This window comes from Cryptotermes secundus, unplaced genomic scaffold, assembly GCF_002891405.2.
Source record: "Cryptotermes secundus unplaced genomic scaffold, Csec_1.0 scaffold537, whole genome shotgun sequence".
NCBI lineage: Eukaryota > Metazoa > Arthropoda > Insecta > Blattodea > Kalotermitidae > Cryptotermes > Cryptotermes secundus.
The window spans coordinates 864,280-882,810 of NW_019740661.1; the positions used below are offsets into that span (position 1 = coordinate 864,280).

Here is an 18,531-nt window from a genome sequence, read left to right on the forward strand (position 1 = left end):
GGTCACTGTAGAGTGTCTGGTGAGTACTGATGTGAACAGGGTCACTGTATAGTGTCTGGTGAGTACTAAGTGTGAACAGGGTCACTGTATAGTGTCTGGTGAGTACTGATGTGAACAGGGTCACTCTACAGTACAGCGTCTGGTAATTACTGAATGTGAACAGTGTACTTTATCTTATGCTACAACGGTAGCTTATCCAGTTGAACGGTCGTAAGCTTGACCGTCGTCAAGTTTAAGCCTCTTATATTATCTAAATCTGGCTGCTCCTTTCCCTATGCTGTGAACATTTTCATTCTCATAATTTTGTATGACTTCTGTTTGTTGCCTGCACAATTTTGTTGCATAATCTTAAACATATGGAAAGTTGATAGCCATGTGCAACTCGCGGACCGATGTGCACCACGGAAAATTTCCATTTGTGCAGGGAGCCTTGTTTAACAGGTGCTGTAATTTTAAAATGTAGGTATCTGCTCTCTTCAGCACAGTCTTTTAAATTGCCTGGGGTCGGACCGTATAGAAAACGCCGCCACTAACAACTCCTCTACTGTTGCATGTTTATTCGTTGCCTAACAATGGCCTGTTTGTTTGCTGAAGTAGGAGCGCGTTACCGTGCCATTGCCCAGCAACGGATGACACCTCTTGTTAAACTATTTCGTCATGACAGAGTACATTTGGATTAATCCCACATTTCAAACGTTTATTTTCTAACTCTTCATAAGCCGTGGCCAGGAAATCTGCGCGTATATCAGTGTGTTGTGCTGTAAAGCTTCAGACCCCTTCCGCAGTGAGCTACCCTTTGAGAGAACCTTCTCTAGAGTCTAGCCCGGATTGACAGCTATTCTCACTTGAAAGTTATTGTGCTTCCTCAGTCTCTTCGGGTGAATATACTATCAAATGTACCATGGAATAAATTTGTACATAATCCTCAGACACTCCTCTTACAGGTACCGAGCCGCGGACACTCCCGAGTGGCGGACCACGAAGATTACGAACCAAGGCGCGAACCAGAAGACGGTCTCGAACCTGAGCCCCGGACGTCTGTACGAGTTTATGGTGCTGAGCCAGGACAGACATGGCGACGGCATGTTCAGCAAGGCCATCCGTGTCTCTACCAAAGGCACGTCTACTCTTGGCGCAGCTGCTCGACAATATGGATACCTCACTGCTTGTTCCTTTCACTGGTTTATTAACTAAAGAGCGTCTGTTCGTTTTTGTGCGTGGTTTAATTCACGAGGCTGTCGCTGCCCCGCACTACGTAGCGAGGGGTAGGACGACTGACGACTAATGAAAAGGACTTTAAATTAAAAGGTCGTGGTCTACTCGAGGTACTTTCGCCATAATTTCCTGGTAGTCACTAATGAAAACCACTAAAACCTCATTCGCCGGTCACGGTAGCAGAACGGTCTAAAGGGCCCCATACACGTACGAGTCTGGCTCGCGAGTCCGACTCGGCTCGGGTTCCAATGAGCCAAACTCGTCCGTGTGTGGGTCGCAAAGTTTGGAGTCAGCTCATGAGTGTGTCGTGAAATAAATCCGAGCCCGGCTCCGGAGTCAAGCTCGCCGAGCCGGACTCGCGAACCAGACTCGTACGTGTATGGGCCCATTTAGGCATGTACAGTCTTCGCTCGCTCGGAAGCCGGGATCGTGGGTTCGAATCCCACACAAGGCATGGATGTTTGGTATGTGTATGCGTTTAGTCTGCGTTTGTGTTGTCCTGTGTTTAGGTAGAGGCCTTGCGACGAGATGATCACCCGTCCAAGGAGCCCTACCGTCTGTAAAATGATCATGAAACTGAGAAATCAGCCCTGTGCTCCAAAGTGGGAGCAAGAGGAAAGAAAACAAGAACTCAATCAGAATAGTCGATGTATCCGCCAAGATTCGAACCGAGCACCCCCGGGACACGAGTATAAAATGTTATCAATAAACCAACTTACTCGGTCCGAGTAGCGGAAAACCTGCAGCATTGTATTCGGAAGTTACCTGGTTCGAATCTCGATTGGGTAATGAATATCATGTCATACACACTCATGTGTTGGAGCGAATTTCGAAAAAAACGTAGGTCCAAATATATGACGGCCATCTCTTGCCAACTGCATACCCACGTGACATTATAAATCATCTTTCCAGCTGATCCCACTGTGAGTATCCTCTGAAGCTGCAACATCAATATTTAACAGAGCACTTTGGCTCGAGCAGTAGCGATTCTGGCTTGTATTCGGGAGATGTCCGGTTTGAATTCCGGTCGGACATCGACTATCCTGACTAGGTTTTCGTGGTTTCCCTAGAGACAAATGCGGGAATAGTGTCCTTATAAATGTCATGGCAGCTTGTTCACTCAGCGTTTCAAATTCACAATGCATTACTTACCTTACCATTCGACTCTGTAGAGTCTGGGGTACTGACAGCACCATAAGCCGATCAGCGGTCCCAGTGGCCGCACGGTCTGAGGCATGAAGCGTATTCGCCCTCTCGAACACTGGGATCTTGGGTTCGAATCCCACGCGAGGCGTGGATGTCTGTGTTTATTCTGTGTTCGTGTTGTTCTGTATGAAGACAGCGGCCTTGCAATGGGCTGATTACCCGTCTGAGCAATCCTACCGACCTTGTGTGGATTAAGAAACTGAAAAAACGGACAAAGCCCAAAAGGACTGTAGAGCCATAGATAGATAGACAGATAGACTGACAGGCCATAAAAATGAGTAATGACCACACAAACGCATCTGGTTGGAACATGTGTGGACTTTGATTTTCTTTATTTATTTTTGGTTTACTTAACGACACTGTATCTGTAAGTAGATAATATCGAATAGTCGGCTGATTAGTAGTAGTGAACTGAAAGGATTTTAAAAGGAAATAGTCGTGTCATAGGATTTGAGGTTTTCACAGCGGTAGTTTTGAAGAGTTCAATATTCTGGGATATAACGCCATGTATTCCGTTGAAGTTCAACCGGCGTTTCGGAGGAATATGTCACTTTAAGCTTTATGGTAGAAGTGTAAGAAAAGCAAGAAACCAGCATGTAGCCTGCAGAAAGTATAGCGTCGCTTTCTGCCAGAGGAACTCTTCTTAACCACCGCTGTGACATCAGCACATCCCTCAGATGATCTGCATTAAATCGTGAAATTGGATAATGCGAATTACAGAGCCTCACGCTGATTGCTTTAGCTCTCACAACTTGAACGTGCTCACTACCGTGCAAATAATAGCCACCCGACGTCGTGTTTCAATTCTGTAATAGTGTAATTGCGTCCTATTGAACACTAGTGATAAAGTGCTTTTTTCTTTGCAGGATGGAGGAGTAACAATGTCTCCTTGCATGAAACAACGCCGCTGGGTGAGTAAAACACAAGTCTGAAACTGGGACCAGTTCATGTATGGTGTGTGCCCCTCGCCGATATGGAATATGAGCCTCCTAGTCCATGCTTTTGTAGAGGTTTACATTTTTTTAATGGTAGTGGGGTGGGACTAAGTCCCTTGTACTGCGGCCACTTCTGGCCTATTGTACCAGCCCAAGATGATAGGTGAGGGTGATTGTGCAGCAATTGGTGGAATGAAGATTGGCAGGGGAAACCGAAGTACTCGGAGAAAACCTGCCCCAGTGCCACTTTGTCCACCACAAATCCCATTTGACCAGACCCGGGGTCGAACTCGGGCTGCAGCGGTAGGAAGCCAGCGACTAACCGCTTGAGGTATGGCGCGGCCCTTGAAGTTCACAGTTGCTAAATGTTAAGCATTAAGGCGTATTTGTGAGGTTTAAGGCCCTCACTGTGAAAAGTGGTTATTGATATAACGGCCTTCTGAAAGGCGATGACTTCTAATTTGGTATTTACTCGAACATACCGACGTTTCGGAGGAAAGTACTGCCTCTATTTTTAGGGTCTAAAATTTAACTGTTTCTCCGAAGACTGAAGTAACATGTTCTTCCGAAATTTTAGTACATTTCTTCGAGACTTTATGATATCACATCCCATAAGACCATAATCTGGGATTCTTTTTTCTGCTCTCAGGGTGACTGTGGTGCGAAAACACATTTATCGTCACCTCTGAATTGTGCGTCAGGCTCGGCCTGCCAGCGCATTGCCACAGGTTCGGTTTTCTGCTGGGGGTTCACCTCTGACAGCGCACTTCGTCAGATTCAAAAGTAGAGAAGTTAAGAAGAATGCCGTCTTCTGGGATGTGTCGCCGTGAAATCCTGTGCGAACCGATGTTCCTCCGAAACGTCGGTTTACACAGGATCTGCACGGCGCCACATCCCAGAAGACGGCATTCTTCATAGTCACAGTCGTGAAAACCTCAAATCTTACACAGAGAAGGTAACTTTTATATTTTTGTATACAATAGTCCCTATACAGGCAGTCCTATTTATAATTTTTCATTTAGAGAGCATAAAAATGCGTACCTAAATTTGAATTTCCGCCAGTTGGTGAAATTATTAATGTTGATTAATTAATGAAAACCACATGATGTAGTCCATTTTCTGACGATAACATCATCGTTGACGCAGGCTGTGTTATTTTCCTCTACACCACAGCAATTGGCCTTGTCTAGTCAGCAGGTTAGTTTTGGTCAAGTTCTGGCAGATGACACCGAGTCACGCGTAGGAAGAGGACAGTTGAAGCAGATCTCGTGATTTTCCCCGAGTAAATACCAAAATTCATGAGACTGCATCAATTTCAGTTCCAGCAGATAGACCGATTTTCCAGCAAATTTGAGGGGGGGGGGGAACTTTGACCAGTTTCAGCAAACCGCGTAATTGTTCTACAAACCAAAGGCGTTCCAAGGGTACATACTCAAGGATCGAATGATTGTTCCAGGTCAGTTCCAGCAGATCGGCCCGCCTCGGAATGTATCCGTGAGTCTGACAGCAGACGGTTACTTGGTCACGTGGCAGCCCCCGGAATTCGGTCGTGACGAACTCCGGGAATACAGAGTCCGATGGACCCAGGCGTCCATGGAGTACTTCTACGGCAGCGCGGAAACCCAGGACACCATGTTTATAGGTGACCCTGTGTTCAGACCTTTAGATCTCTTTAACTGTCCCAAATAAACACGTGGATGTGAGGCCTAGTAATGACGCGTTATTTTGACAGGGTTGAGAAATAATCAGTCTCTATGACATTCTTACCAAAGTATCGCATTCATTTTAATCACCCTTTGGATTTCAGCGGCATTTTAACCATAGCTATGTTAAAATGTTATTACAAAGGTTACGACCTCCATATATTACTCGTATATTTGTTCAGCATGGAGGTATTATGGGGGGGGGCTTGGTCAGCCAGGCTTCAGAGGCGTAGGGCTTCTGTCTTCGGGTTGCCAAAACTCTAGTGTAAGCATCATTAATTATGCGTCTTATTTTGTATTTCGATCTATTGATTTTTAATACTATGTGATATACAATTTTATCATCTCTTGCTGTAATTGTTTCATTTTTGTAAGAAAACAATTTCCCAGTACCAAGTAATTCTGCATTATGTAAAATGAAACAAGAAGTTCTGGGAAGAACTAATAACCTACCTTCGTTTGATACGACACGGACCGCACATAAAACAACGTGTCCAACAATTCTTCAATTGTTGCTTGTGTAGTCGTTGCCCTGGTAACGTTTCTAACGAGCCGTTGCCTAGCAGCCATAAGGGCATACACATACAGACACAGACTGATGGGGGGAATTTGTAAAGTACGCCGTTGAGATGGGTTAAGGTGCCATGATATAAGTAACCAATTTTTGTAAAGATTCATTCAGGCATTCAAAAGTTAGTAGGAAGGGACACACAGACAGCATGGTGATCTCATAAAATAAGGAAAGTAGGCACATAAATAGCAAGAAGTTCTTGGAAGAACGAATTGCCTACATTTTTGTCATTGTAATTTTAATATATTGTGACATGTTGCGCAACGGAGGATCCCTACCTCCCCAGCGGCACATGGCGGTAACGTACAAGTAGAAAAATCTTTTGTATGTACGCGTAATGAAGTCTACTCGTATTAAGCAGAATAATCTGGGAGGCTGCAGTGTTCGTGGAGTCCAGCTGGGTCCACTCGGCACGGCGATCTCTGATTGGCCTACTGTAGCCTGCCCCGGGTGATTATGATGGTGGAGAATTTGGTGGAACGAAGATTGGCAGGGGAAAACGAGGTACTCGGAGAAAACCCGCCCCATCGCCACTTTGTCCACCACAAATCCCACTTGACCAGACCCGGGATCGAACCCGTGCCGACGCGGTGGGCGGCCAGCGACTAACCGCTTGAGCTATGACGCGGCCCAATGTTGGTATTACTGATGGGAGTGATTTATGAGATCCACCGTTGACATGGCCTCAGATGGCATGATATACGTATATACCAACTTTCATGAAGATTGTTCTGGCATTCAAGATTAATTACTAACCATAAAATTACACAGAATCAGTTTCCCCCCCCCCTTGGCACTAGAGCCCCAGTGGGCCTAGGCCTACCTCCATGAACTTCTCCGTTCACTTCGGTTTTTCTAGATCTTACACAATCGGTAGGACTCCTTGGGCGAGTGATCAGCTCGCCGCAAGGCCTCTACCTGTAGACAAACACAGTAAAACGCACACAAACATCCATGCCCTGAGTGGGATTCGAACCCACGATCCCGGCTTCCGAGCGAGCGAAGACAGTGCATGCCTTAGACCGCTCGGCTACCGTGACCGGCACACATAATCAGTTACCTGTTCAATATTCCGAAGCTTATGAAAACATCAGGCTCAAAGGACGGAAGATGGTGCTAGAAAGAATAAAAATGTACGTGTGACTTGCATAATACAGTATAACCAAAGTTTCACGCGGGCCCACAAACTTCGCTGCAAGAATGTACGAGTATTTGTCATTAAGCATTATTAAGTACTACTAGATACTATAGGGCTCTGACGATGGTGTATAACACACAGAGATACTGGGTTTTCGGACTTTGTCCATCGTCCGGATTCTAAGTAACTAAGAAGAGACACAACGTTTCGGAAACTGGATCTGTTTCCATCCTCAGGTGAGGGCCAGTGATTGAGGCTAGCTCTTTCTAAGGGACCCAACAGAGTAGGTGTCTTTCCTCACCTGAGGACGGAAACAGATCCAGTTTCCGGAATATTGTGTTTCTTTCTTAGTTACTTAGAATCCGGACAATGGATAAAGTCCGAAAACCCAGTAGCTCTGTCTATTATTAAGTACTATTATAATCTCATGTCATGAGTAAGTTATAACGTCACGTTCACTTGTCATTAACTGTTATGAAGCGTGTTCGACTAATTGTAAATTCAGATAGTTTAATTGAGTAGCAGTAAATATTCTTGTAAGGGATGGTGGTCAGAGTTCCTGCCTAGAGATCCAGAGGTCTCGGGTTTGATTCCCGGCGCTACCAGATTTCCTGAGAAGTAGTGGGTCTGGAACGGGGTCCACTCAGCCTCATGAGGATCATTGAGGAGCTACTTGAATGGAAAAGTAGCGGCTGCGGTCTAGAAAACCGATATTAACGGCCATGGGAATCCGTTGCGCTGACCACGCGACACCATCTATCTACTAAACTTGCATTAACTTCGCCGACAAGCGGCGGTCGCTCCCGTCGGTATAGTTCGCTTGCGGACTAAAAACCACGAAGATTGTTTTTTTTGTAAGGGATACCTGTCGCTTAGTTACATCTGCAATTAACCTTTTTCTATGCTAGGAACGAGGTACCTCGTTTAGAAACAACTTCTATATTTGCCCTGGGAGTGTTTGATAGTGTGAGTGTAAGGAAAGCTCTTCTGTAATATATTCATGCTTTACTGTTCGTGTGGAACATACAACTGAAGACGAAAGTCCGCCATGATAAGTCTTGACCCCTTACTCTGTTCCCCGTTTCTCGCAGTGCCGAGCCTGGAAGAGGACAAGACGTACTACTTCGAGGTCCTGGCGGTGTCGCATAACGACTTCCAAGCTGCAAGCAATAAGTACATGTTACACGTGCCAGGCTACAGACAGATACGCGCCATCGCAGTGGGTGTGGCTGTAGGAATCGCCTTCTTGCTGGTGGCGGCGGGTGGCTCTTGGTATGTGCGTCAACTGTACATAAAGAGACTTCAACAGGAGGCGAAAGAGGAGGCCTACTGAATTTCAAGGTGAGATATGATACAAGTGTATTCCTGTCGCAGAGCTGGCTAAATACGTGTCTTCAGGAATGTCAGATCATTGGCATGTCCAATAGTTCTGCAATGCAGAGTGAGACACGTCGTAAGAAAACGTATACATAACCAGCACCAAGCAAAATATCCCTCAATGAGGACGCAGAAAGTTGTATTCACACAAGAGTACCTAAGGCTTTTCTCGACGTAAGCATGTAACACAAATGCATTATAAGTTGGGCCGGTCTGTAGCGGAACCCAATTAATTGTCCCCTGTTATGTTTATGCTGAAGGTGGACTTAGCAGAACGTACTGAGTACATACGCCCATACTCCCCCCCCCTTTGGCGCTACGGCCCAAATTTGGGCCTTGGCCTTCCTCCACAAAATTCTCCTCTTCAGTTCTGTTTACTAGATCTTAGGCATTCGGTAGAATTCCTTGGGCGGCTGATCAGCTCGTCGCAAGGCCTCTACCTGTACAGAAACACAGAAAAAATGCACACACACACACACAAAAACACTGAACATCCATGCCCTGAGTGAGATTCGAACCCACGATCCCGGCTTCCGATCGAGCGAAGACAGTACATGCCCTAGACCGCTCGGCTACCTTGACCGGAGGTAACGCCCGTACTAGGTCGCAGCAATATCACGGCTGTTGAGCTGCACTGTGAAGCCTTACAGGAATGGAAGGCCACGCCATAGCTCAAGCTGTTAGTCGCTGGCTTCCCACCGCGGCGGCCCGGTTTCGATCCCGGGTCTGGTCAAGTGGGATTTATGATGGACAAAGTGGCGCTGGGGCGGGTTTCTCCCAGTACTTCGGTTTCCCCTGCCAATCTTCATTCCACCAATTGCCCCAGAATCACCCTCACCTATCATCTGGGGCTGGTACAATAGGCCAGAAGTGGCCGCAGTACAAGGGACTTAGTCCCACCCCACTAGCAATAAAAAGAATTACAGGAATGGATATGTTGCACTTGGACCTGAAGGAGCGTACAAGTTTACCGGCCCGCAGTCATGTCACGTCTACAGTACTGAAACAGAGATAGGGTCTAGTGTGTTGTATCAGCATTTACTAAATGTACGAAGGTAGAGAAATGCATTGGGAGTTACGAAGACGTCTTAAAGAATTTGAACAATATTCAACTATCAAACAGGACTCCATGGAAAGCACTGTTACAGCAGTGCCATACCCGTCTGGGTGCAGTGCTGGTGAAGGGAAGGACGCTAACTCCAGTACCGGTACTGAAGCTCCAGGAGTAACTCAGTCAGTTCAGCTACCTGGCTTCGGACTGGACAACAGAGGAACTGGGTTTCTATTGCTGGCAAGATTAAGACATTTCTCTCTTCTCCATAGTGACTGGGGTCCACCCAACCCCCTAACCAATGGGTACCGGGGGCTCTTTCCCTGGGAGTAAAGCGGCCGGGGCGTGAAGCTGACCACTCACCTCAAATTAGTGACGAGGTCAAGAAAATGTGGATCTACATCCACTCCCACATACGCCTTCATGGCGTAGTGCTTAATTAGTTAATCAGAGGTACAAGTTTACCTTTTACATGTAGCTAACTAAGAACGACTGGCGTGAACAACGACTATGAACGTAGACACAAAGTTGTGTGAAGCGTTACGTTAAACACATCATACATGGTGGTGCGAAGCGTTGTGTTATGGCTAACAATCTTTGATATAGGATTAGTGGCGCTGTTTTCGGGAGCTGTCAGTTTTAATCTTAACATTATACCAGTCTGTTACTGTCGATATTCGTTACTTGCCCCTAAATTGTTCTATTATATATATATATAAGAAATATAATAAATCAGCATGAACCGTGTGTAGAAATACAGTAGCATGCAGATGTACATGCCACACCACACATAGAACACGTCGTTTGGAATTCCACCACGTGGAAAATTGATAAATTCCTCAGAATCTAAGTGACTCCCCGCTCAAGGCTTTCAGGAGCAGTTAATGGTCGCTGATCTCATCAAGAAATTTCCTAAGAATACAGTAGTTCACCTTGTTCGCGGAAACGCAGTGTCAAAACCCTGGTGCAGGTTGAATGAATCCAGTTCCAGTAAATAGAAGTTACTTGGAATATAGTGTGTAACCTAACGACATACAACAGTATTCTAACCATATTGCACGAAAACGTACAAAAGCGTTCTACGTCATTCAGGTGTGTAAAGTAAAAAAAAAAGGTAAACGTAAAGCTATCCCTGTAACAGGCCGTAAAGGCCCATAGGGTTGTGAGGCATCGAGACTCCCACATTTTCTTTAGACTTTCGGCTCACAGATGGCTGTAAGGTCAGCTTTACGCGCTGGCAGCCTTTTAACCCCCCCCCCCCGAAGATTCCTGATACTCATTTCTGTTAGAGGCTGAGTCGACCCCAGGGCCATAGTGCAGCTCGAAGGGTTAGGTCAACTGAAGAAATGCACCTCATGGGGAGTCGAATCTGCGACCTTCCGGCTTCTAGTATAGTGTCTCACACCTACGCTACCGCGTGTCTTCATATGTGTAAATTGGGCAGTGGAACTGTCGGTTGTTAAATTCTAAAACTGCTGCATTGAGACATGTAGGATTCAGTGCATCAGGTGCGCATGCCCCTGACGTGCCAGCATCTCCGGCACTCACTTTTTTTTCCCCCCCTTTTATCAGAATGAAGTAATTTCAGTTAATGTACTTGACGATAAGGTGAGAACTGTGACAAATGACCCCGTTCTCCGGAGCTATCCGCTTCAGTTATCGGATAGACTATCGGCTATCCCAACTCAAGTTCTCCTTCACTTTCCCCTGCTTCTCGAAGTGACTTGGGAAAAATATCTTCAAGTATGCCATAATTCCCTCTCTCCAAATCCTTAACACTTTGGTCATCTCTTCGCAAATAAGGTCTAAAAGCCTGTGGCGGAGGTATATTAATGCAGTTATTGACCTTTTGGACATTATCCTATTTTTATTTAAAAACAAGGTTTCGGAGACCGGACGTCATCTCCGTGCTAAGGCAAAAGCTTGCTCAGTTTGGCCTAATACAAGGGTTCAATAAAAAGTAGTGGCGACACTGTTGTAACATGAAAGATGTGCGTCAGGTGGCACTAGCGCCGTCTGTAGCTGATAGCAGAAGTTCAGTTGAAGAAGTACAGTGAGTGGCTCTGGTTGTGTTTCATTGAGTTGCATTGTGCATCGTCTTAAAGTGCAGGAGCCCAGTTCAAGCACCCTAACAACATGTTTACGAAACAAGAACAATGATCTGAGGACGGAGGCAGCCTCCAGTCCTCGGAACGTTGTCTTTAAATAAAAACAGGACGGCGGATAATGTCCAAAAGTCAACAGTTGTATCTGTTCGTCTAATTCGACCTTACATAATGACTGTAGTTGGACCGTCTTCGTTAAAGACTCAGTAATAAATGATCCTAAATGGCGAGCTGAAATAACTCAGTCAATAAAATGACCCACTATGGGTCTGATGGCCGGGTTCGACACCCAGTACAAGGAATATGACGGCTCACACTCTTTCCTATGGGCAGTCCGTTAGTAAACAGACAGAATGTCTGTAAACGTAATTGGACATCAGAATGTAGGTTTCTGTTCTTTAAGCGTGACCGATGTCATTTGAATGCGCAACAAGGATTAAGGGAACACGAGGTTTAGACAAGGAGAAGCTGTGAATCCTCCGAACCAGCCCTTTCTTGAGGCTTAACACAACACCCACTACTCCTGCTATGCTTCCCCTCGTACACAACCTAGCAGTCACGAAAAATGAAAACAAACCTCGTGGTTACAGATATAACTGCCTTATATTGCTCTCACGGTGTCTATAGAGTGGACATAAAACAAAACAAAACAAAAAATACTCCGTGGCATTCGTCCGCAAACGAACTATTCCGACCGAGCGAACTACCGTCGCTTGTCGAAGATCTTGTGACAACTTTTGCGGACAGAGGGTGTCGCGTGGTCAGCGCAACGGATCTCCGCGGCCGTTAATCCCGGTTTTCTAGGCCGGATAGCTCCTCAATTCTCCTCATGAGGCTGAGTTGACCCCGTTCCAGACCCACTACTTCTCAGAAAATGTTGTAGCTCCAGGAATCGAACCCGGGACCTCTGGGTCTGTAGCCGGGAACTCTGACCACTAGACCGGAAGGGCGGTCAAACATAAAACACATGGCTTCGTACTGGCCGCCATTCTGTGAAGTTCCTGCGAGGACCCTACAGACACTGTCTGTTTCGTCCAGACGGAAGAGAGTAGACATGATATCATAACAGGAATATTGCGCATGTGCACTGACGCAGTTTGAGTAGGATAGATACTGGCTCGGAGTTGTGAGCCTTCAAAATTTTGCAGCTTCCTTACCGTTAATGAAAATATATTATTTTTATTGCTAGTGGGGTGCGACTAAATCCCTTGTACTGCGGCCATTTCTGGCCTATTGTACCAGCCTCAGATGATAGGTGAGGGTGACTGTGGAGCAATTGGTGGAAAGAATATTGGCAGGGGAAACCGAAGTACTTTGCGGAAACCTGCCCCAGTGCCACTTTGTCCACCACAAATCCCACTTGACCAGACCCAGGATCGAACCCGGGCCGCCGCGGTGGGAAGCCAGCGACTAACCGCTTGTGCTATGGCGCGGCCTAATGAAAACATAACACGTTAGATTTGTATTTGGGATGTCCCGGATTCGAGTGTGGAGTGGATACCGATGAATAACGTAACAGAGGTTTCTTAATGATTTCTGCGGATGGGGAAGTAGAGGCTTCGGCCAGATCTTACGGCCTTCATCGTATCTCATTCGGGGTGTGAGGTGTATGTTGTTGAAAAATGTCGTTCAATAATCAGGACATCAACCCTAAATCTGTCGGCTCAATATGAACTAGGTTTTGCACTCGTCGCACCAGATGTCATGTGACTCACAGCAACTTGACGAAGACACGTGGTGTGTGTGAATCCATCCTGTGTGGTTGTACCGAGTGAGTACAAGTGCACCCAGATATTGCGTCACACAGCACACCTGGGGTAGCCACCTGTTTAGTGGCCACTTCGTAAATATCTGGCAGACATGATTAGTCATTCAAACAACGTGTTCGATTGCTCAAAGTGTGGCTAATCGACCTTTATTCCGAAGTTCTGTTTACGGTACGAGTCGCATACACGGACTTCGTAATTCCTACAGTTCTTATTCCAAACAGAGGCCGCGCCATAGCTCAAGCGGTTAGTCGCTGGCTTCCTACCGGTCTGGTCAAGTGAGATTTGTAGTGGACAAAGTGGCGCTGGGGTAGGTTTTCTCCGAGTACTTCGGTTTCCCCTGCCAATCTTCATTCCACCAGTTGCTCCACAATCACCCTCACCTATCATCTGGGGCTGGTGCAATAGTCCAGAAGTGGCCGCAGTACAAGGGACTTAGTCCCACCCCACTAGCAAGGAAAGAATATTCGAAACAGACGTATAAAGCCGCTTGTCTGACACGTTCTATGAACTTTGTCTCTCCCTCTCTTTAGTTCCTGACACAATATTCATTCATTCATTCATTCATTCATTCATTCATTCATTCATTCATCCATCAATAGCTCTACATGGGCCCTGGCCACTTCTTCAATTCCGCAACCTTTTTTTTACACAGACGGTAGGACTCCTTGGACGAGTGATCAGCCTGTCTGAAGGCCGCTACCTACACAAAGGACAACACAAACACAGAATAAACGCACACACACACACACACACACATCCAAGCCTCGAGTGGGATTAAGACCCACGATACAAGCGTTCGAGCGAGCAAAGACAGTTCATGCCTTAGACCGCACAGTCACCGTGATCGGCTGTCACACAATACACCAGTAATTATTCAATTCTACCAAACTGCCGACTGAAATTAAAAAGAAAATAAGGGAAATATAAATACATGAAGAATGGTATTCTTTACATTTCTTATTTCTTGCGATTTAAATTATTTCTTTCTGCACGGATTTAATTACCATGCAGTTAATAATAATATTAACTAATTAGTGCCAATGATTTTATGTAAAATTCTGTTAAAAATTAATAATCATATTCCGATTTATTTCTTTCGGACTTGTGATTCAGAACATAAAATTTTGAAATATATTTTAAGAAACATCATCAGAAATTATCAAATCATCCAATTTTATTTTATGTAACTTACGTACTTACTCATGCAGCTGAGCCCTTCTGGAGGAGCCGCCAATTCTGCAGCTACTCAAGAATTTTCCAACATTTTATGGAACCCGAAGGTTCATTACCCTGTTCACAAGAGCCCTCCACTGGTCCATATCCTGAGCCAGATCAATCCAGTCATTACCATCCCATCCTATCTCTCTAAGATCCATTCTAACATTGTCCACCCACCTACGCCTTGGTCTTCCTAGTGGTCTCTTTCCTTCTGGCTTTCCCACCAAAATCCTATACGCATTCCTCGTCTCTCACATTCGTGCTACATGCCTTGCCCACCTCATCCTCCTTGACTTGATCATTCTATATTTTATGTAACAGGCGGGGAAGAATAAATTGTTTTTGTTTCCTTGCAATTTTATTTCTGATTCACAGTTTCGAGGATTAATTTCTCTCACGGATGTTTCTAAACATCTTGTTACAGATATTAGCAATTCTGAGAGCGCTGCTGAAATATTTTTTGCTTTTTTATAATTTTCCTCACTTACTTGGCATTTAATATAACAATGCATGACAAACACGAGATTTGCAATAAATATTTTAGGCACTGTAAACGGAAGTTTCTACGCTGGAGTTATATTCCTGGAATTTATTTGCTAAACTAAAAGTTTTGTTCTTTGCCATTCTGCTTTATCATGAATCATGGCAGATCAGTGTGTGACACGCCAATATTTGGACACTTTGTACCAGATATTTTACATTTTTCTGTTCCTGCGTGGCAGATTATCATAGCTAAATAAGGACTGAAACAAGTGCTAAAAATTAACCGCTGTTGGAAAGTACCATACTTGCTCAGACGCGCTTTCGCTTTCCAGAACTGAAAATTGAATTCTAAGGATTTCATTTTGAATGTGTTACCGAAATACAGTGTAATGTGACGGAGATTATGAAAGGTCTTCCCAAAAATTATTTCCAGCAAAATTTCCAGTGACGACAGAGGTGTTCTGATATATGAACAAAATCACACGGTGCACTGTTTGAATTTTGCCATATATCATAACGACTCTTGATAAGTTAGTATTTTTTACAGATTCAGCCTGGATGTACTGTGAGTTTTCTAGACAGGTCAACATGAATCCAGCTTCTGCATTGTGGGTTGACTCGACTTGACGGGCTTAGTGTCGGCCTCTTCCAATCACGTGTGCGATAACTCAGTATTCCTTATTACCAAAGAAAATCTGCATTTTTTCAGCGAAATCCGATCCATAATCAACATATGCAACTAACCATTTCTGCATCAGAAACTCTGCTCAGCATTTGCACCAGTGACAAATTTGACATGTTCTGAAATATTGACTGGCACTGATGATTTCAGATGTTGTCCATATTGGCACCTGGAGCCATTTCATAATTGTTACCAATCCATAATTCCTTTTCAGCCTGTCACGGTAGCCGAGCGGTCTAAGGCAAGCACTGTCTCCGCTCATTCGGAAGCGGGGATTGTGGGTTCGAATCCCACTCAGGGCATGGATATTTGGTGTGTGTGTGCGTGTGTGCATTTTCTGTTTTTGTGTACAGGTAGAGGCCATGCAATGAGCTGATCGCCCGCCCAAGGAGTCCTACCGAATGTCTAAGATTAGTAAACCGAAGTGAAACAGAGGGTTTCATGGAGGTAGGCCAACGCCAAAATTTGGACTGTAGCGCCAAAGGAATCCCTTTCCCTTGCCCCGAATAGTAAGAAGTGTAGTTATCCCAGGAATAATGGCTACAAGAAAGCACAAAGTTGTGTTATCTTGTAGGATTTATTTTTGAACAATGAAAGACCTGAAGTCAAATTTAAAAAACCTTCCCACAAACAAAGATAGTCTCATATATGTCCCTGTTAAAAACAAGCACAGGATAAGAGTCGAAGGACTGTCTCAAGGCATATAGCAGTAGACGTCATAAGTTTACCAGGAAGCATTGGAGCTTCTTATCGGTGAGTAACTTTTGGCGTAAATGTGACACCAGGCAGCTTAAAGGTTGGCCATCCCTGCTGTGGTCAAGGAAAACGGAGTCAGATGTTCCGGGGCGAGTTTCCGTAACAGAAACTATTAGTGTCCAACCGATTCTTGACTGCCTCTGTGGTCTAGTGGTCAGAGTTCCTGCCTACAGGTACAGAGGTCAGGGTTCGATTCCCGGCGCTACAAGATTTTCTGAGAAGTAGTGGGTCTGGAACGGGATCCACTCAGCATCGTGAGGATAATTTAGGAATTATTTCAAGGAAATAGCGGCTGCGGTCTAGAAAACCGAAATTAACGGCCTTGGGGATTCGTTGAGCTGACCACGCGACAACCTCTATCCGCTAAAGTTGGCACTAACCTCGCCGACAAGCGGCGGTCGCTCGGTCGGTATATTTCGCTTGCGGACTGAAGGCACTGAGTTTGCTTGTTTTGTTTTTGCCCTATCGATTTTGCTTTTTGTTTCAGGTTCCAGGGTCTGTCGGTAAGGGAGATACCTGTTGTGGGACAAGTATCAGTCCACGTAGCAGAGTTCGTAGTTACGAAGTGTGTATTTCGGCCTTAGGAGCTCAAACTGCGCTTGGTTTTTGGTTCATCAGGAATCTAGCAGTTTGTAAATGACGTTGCTAAATGTACAACAGTGTGACACGCCCCTAACAGGCGAAACTCAATGTTTACAACTGTTCAGTGACACCACAGAGTACAGGTTTTCTCAGAGGCTCTGGATCCAGTTTCTGGATGATGTCACGGTGCAGATGCAGACTGTATCATCGATATCTCAACGAGACCACTTCGAAGATGGGGGAAAGAAAGATCTCCTAAACGTCGGCAGTACATCCAGAGCCCCAAAACATGATCAACATGAGATGTAGGTTTCAAAAAATTCGTAAAATTCTTCGTTAAGGAAATTCTAATGCACCTTAGAGTGTAGACCCAATGGGCGACTGTTGCAGAGCACTGCGATTTGTCATTCTGTTCTATTTCAAATTTTTCATTTTAGTTTTATGTAAGAAAGTTATACCCGAAATTTCGACTACATGGCCCTGACAAATAAGCTTTACTATATTCAGGCTTAAGAAATGCTTGACTCATCAGTAGCGCATATTGTAAATTACTGCGTTTATATATATTTTTTTTTTTATTTTAACGTTTGACTCTAGGCCTACTGGCAGATATACAAGTTCATTCAGTTTTTCTTAGTGCAGATAATATTCAATTTATATTCCTATAACAATTTATGTTTTTCATAGCTTGCTAAATTTGAGATATTTAATGTTTTTATCATAAATTTCGAATAAGAGTTTTCTTAGAACATTCCAAAAAGAAAATACTATTCTTGTAGAGGTGTATATTCTGTATAGAACTGTTGATAGGATGAGGTTAGATGAAAGAAACTGCGAACGGCTTGATAGCTCATTAAACTCGTCAATGAAGAAATTTTGAACCAAGAAAAATTGTAATCTCCCCACATTTTTATGAAGAAAATGCTGAAAAGTGTACCGGTCCTGTTAAAAAATATAGAGCATTCAGTTTTATTCCACAGATAACTATATAAAACGTAATATTATATTGTAGTATCCTGTTGCACTTTTCACTTAGTGTTAATTAGTTCTACAGTCTCATATGCAACAATGTATTAAAACTTATTAAAATCTAGTCACTTTAAAAGTTCTTACGGTATGTTTCGACCAGAAGTGGTCATTATCAGGTGTTAACAGTTGTGGGTGTGGAAACTGCCTTCTTTCTGCGTTGATGCTCAGCTGTTGATGTATGGTTCCCCTAGTGTGCATATGTGTTCAACAACTGAGCTTCATCGTAGAAAGACAGCAGTTTCATCACAAACTGTTAACACCTGATGATGACCACTTTTGGTCGAAACATGCCGTAAGAACTTTTAAAGCCGGATTTTGATGACCTGAAAATATTAAAAAAATGACCTATAAAATGACCGAAAAAATCCAGAAAAATGACCTAAAGGTGAAAAGAAAGAACACTTCACTTCCATGTTATTCACATTTCAGAAAACATATGAAGAAAAATTCCCTAAAATGGCCAAAAATGACAAGAAAGCCCCTTAAAAGTCCAAATATTTACCAAAAAATTACCCCCAAAATGAAAAAATTACCTTAAACCTAAAAATGTCAAAAATTGACAAAAAAATACCTATAAAATTTACATTTCTGTAACCAGCAGCTCATATCCGAGATTTATATATTTAAGAGCATCGCATAGGATACAAGGAAAAAAAGATGACATGTCATCAAAATCCGGGCCCTGGTTATAAGGTTGTAGGACTAATTAAA

The 18,531-nt window shown here is 44.2% G+C and overlaps 1 protein-coding gene across 2 annotated transcripts in view; it reads left to right on the forward strand.

The window, feature by feature from the left end:
• The window catches only part of LOC111872524 (protein borderless), a 56,951-nt gene extending 39,139 nt beyond the window's left edge, over positions 1 to 17,812 (forward strand). For both annotated transcript variants that reach the window (XM_023866528.1, XM_023866529.2), the window contains 5 exons: positions 945 to 1,117; positions 3,288 to 3,332; positions 4,813 to 4,998; positions 7,860 to 8,109; positions 16,697 to 17,812. In XM_023866528.1, the coding sequence (XP_023722296.1) occupies positions 945 to 1,117; positions 3,288 to 3,332; positions 4,813 to 4,998; positions 7,860 to 8,101 (646 nt within the window). In that variant the 3' untranslated portion in view covers positions 8,102 to 8,109; positions 16,697 to 17,812. The remainder of the gene's footprint in view (positions 1 to 944; positions 1,118 to 3,287; positions 3,333 to 4,812; positions 4,999 to 7,859; positions 8,110 to 16,696) is intronic.
• The last annotated feature ends 719 nt before the right edge of the window (positions 17,813 to 18,531 follow it).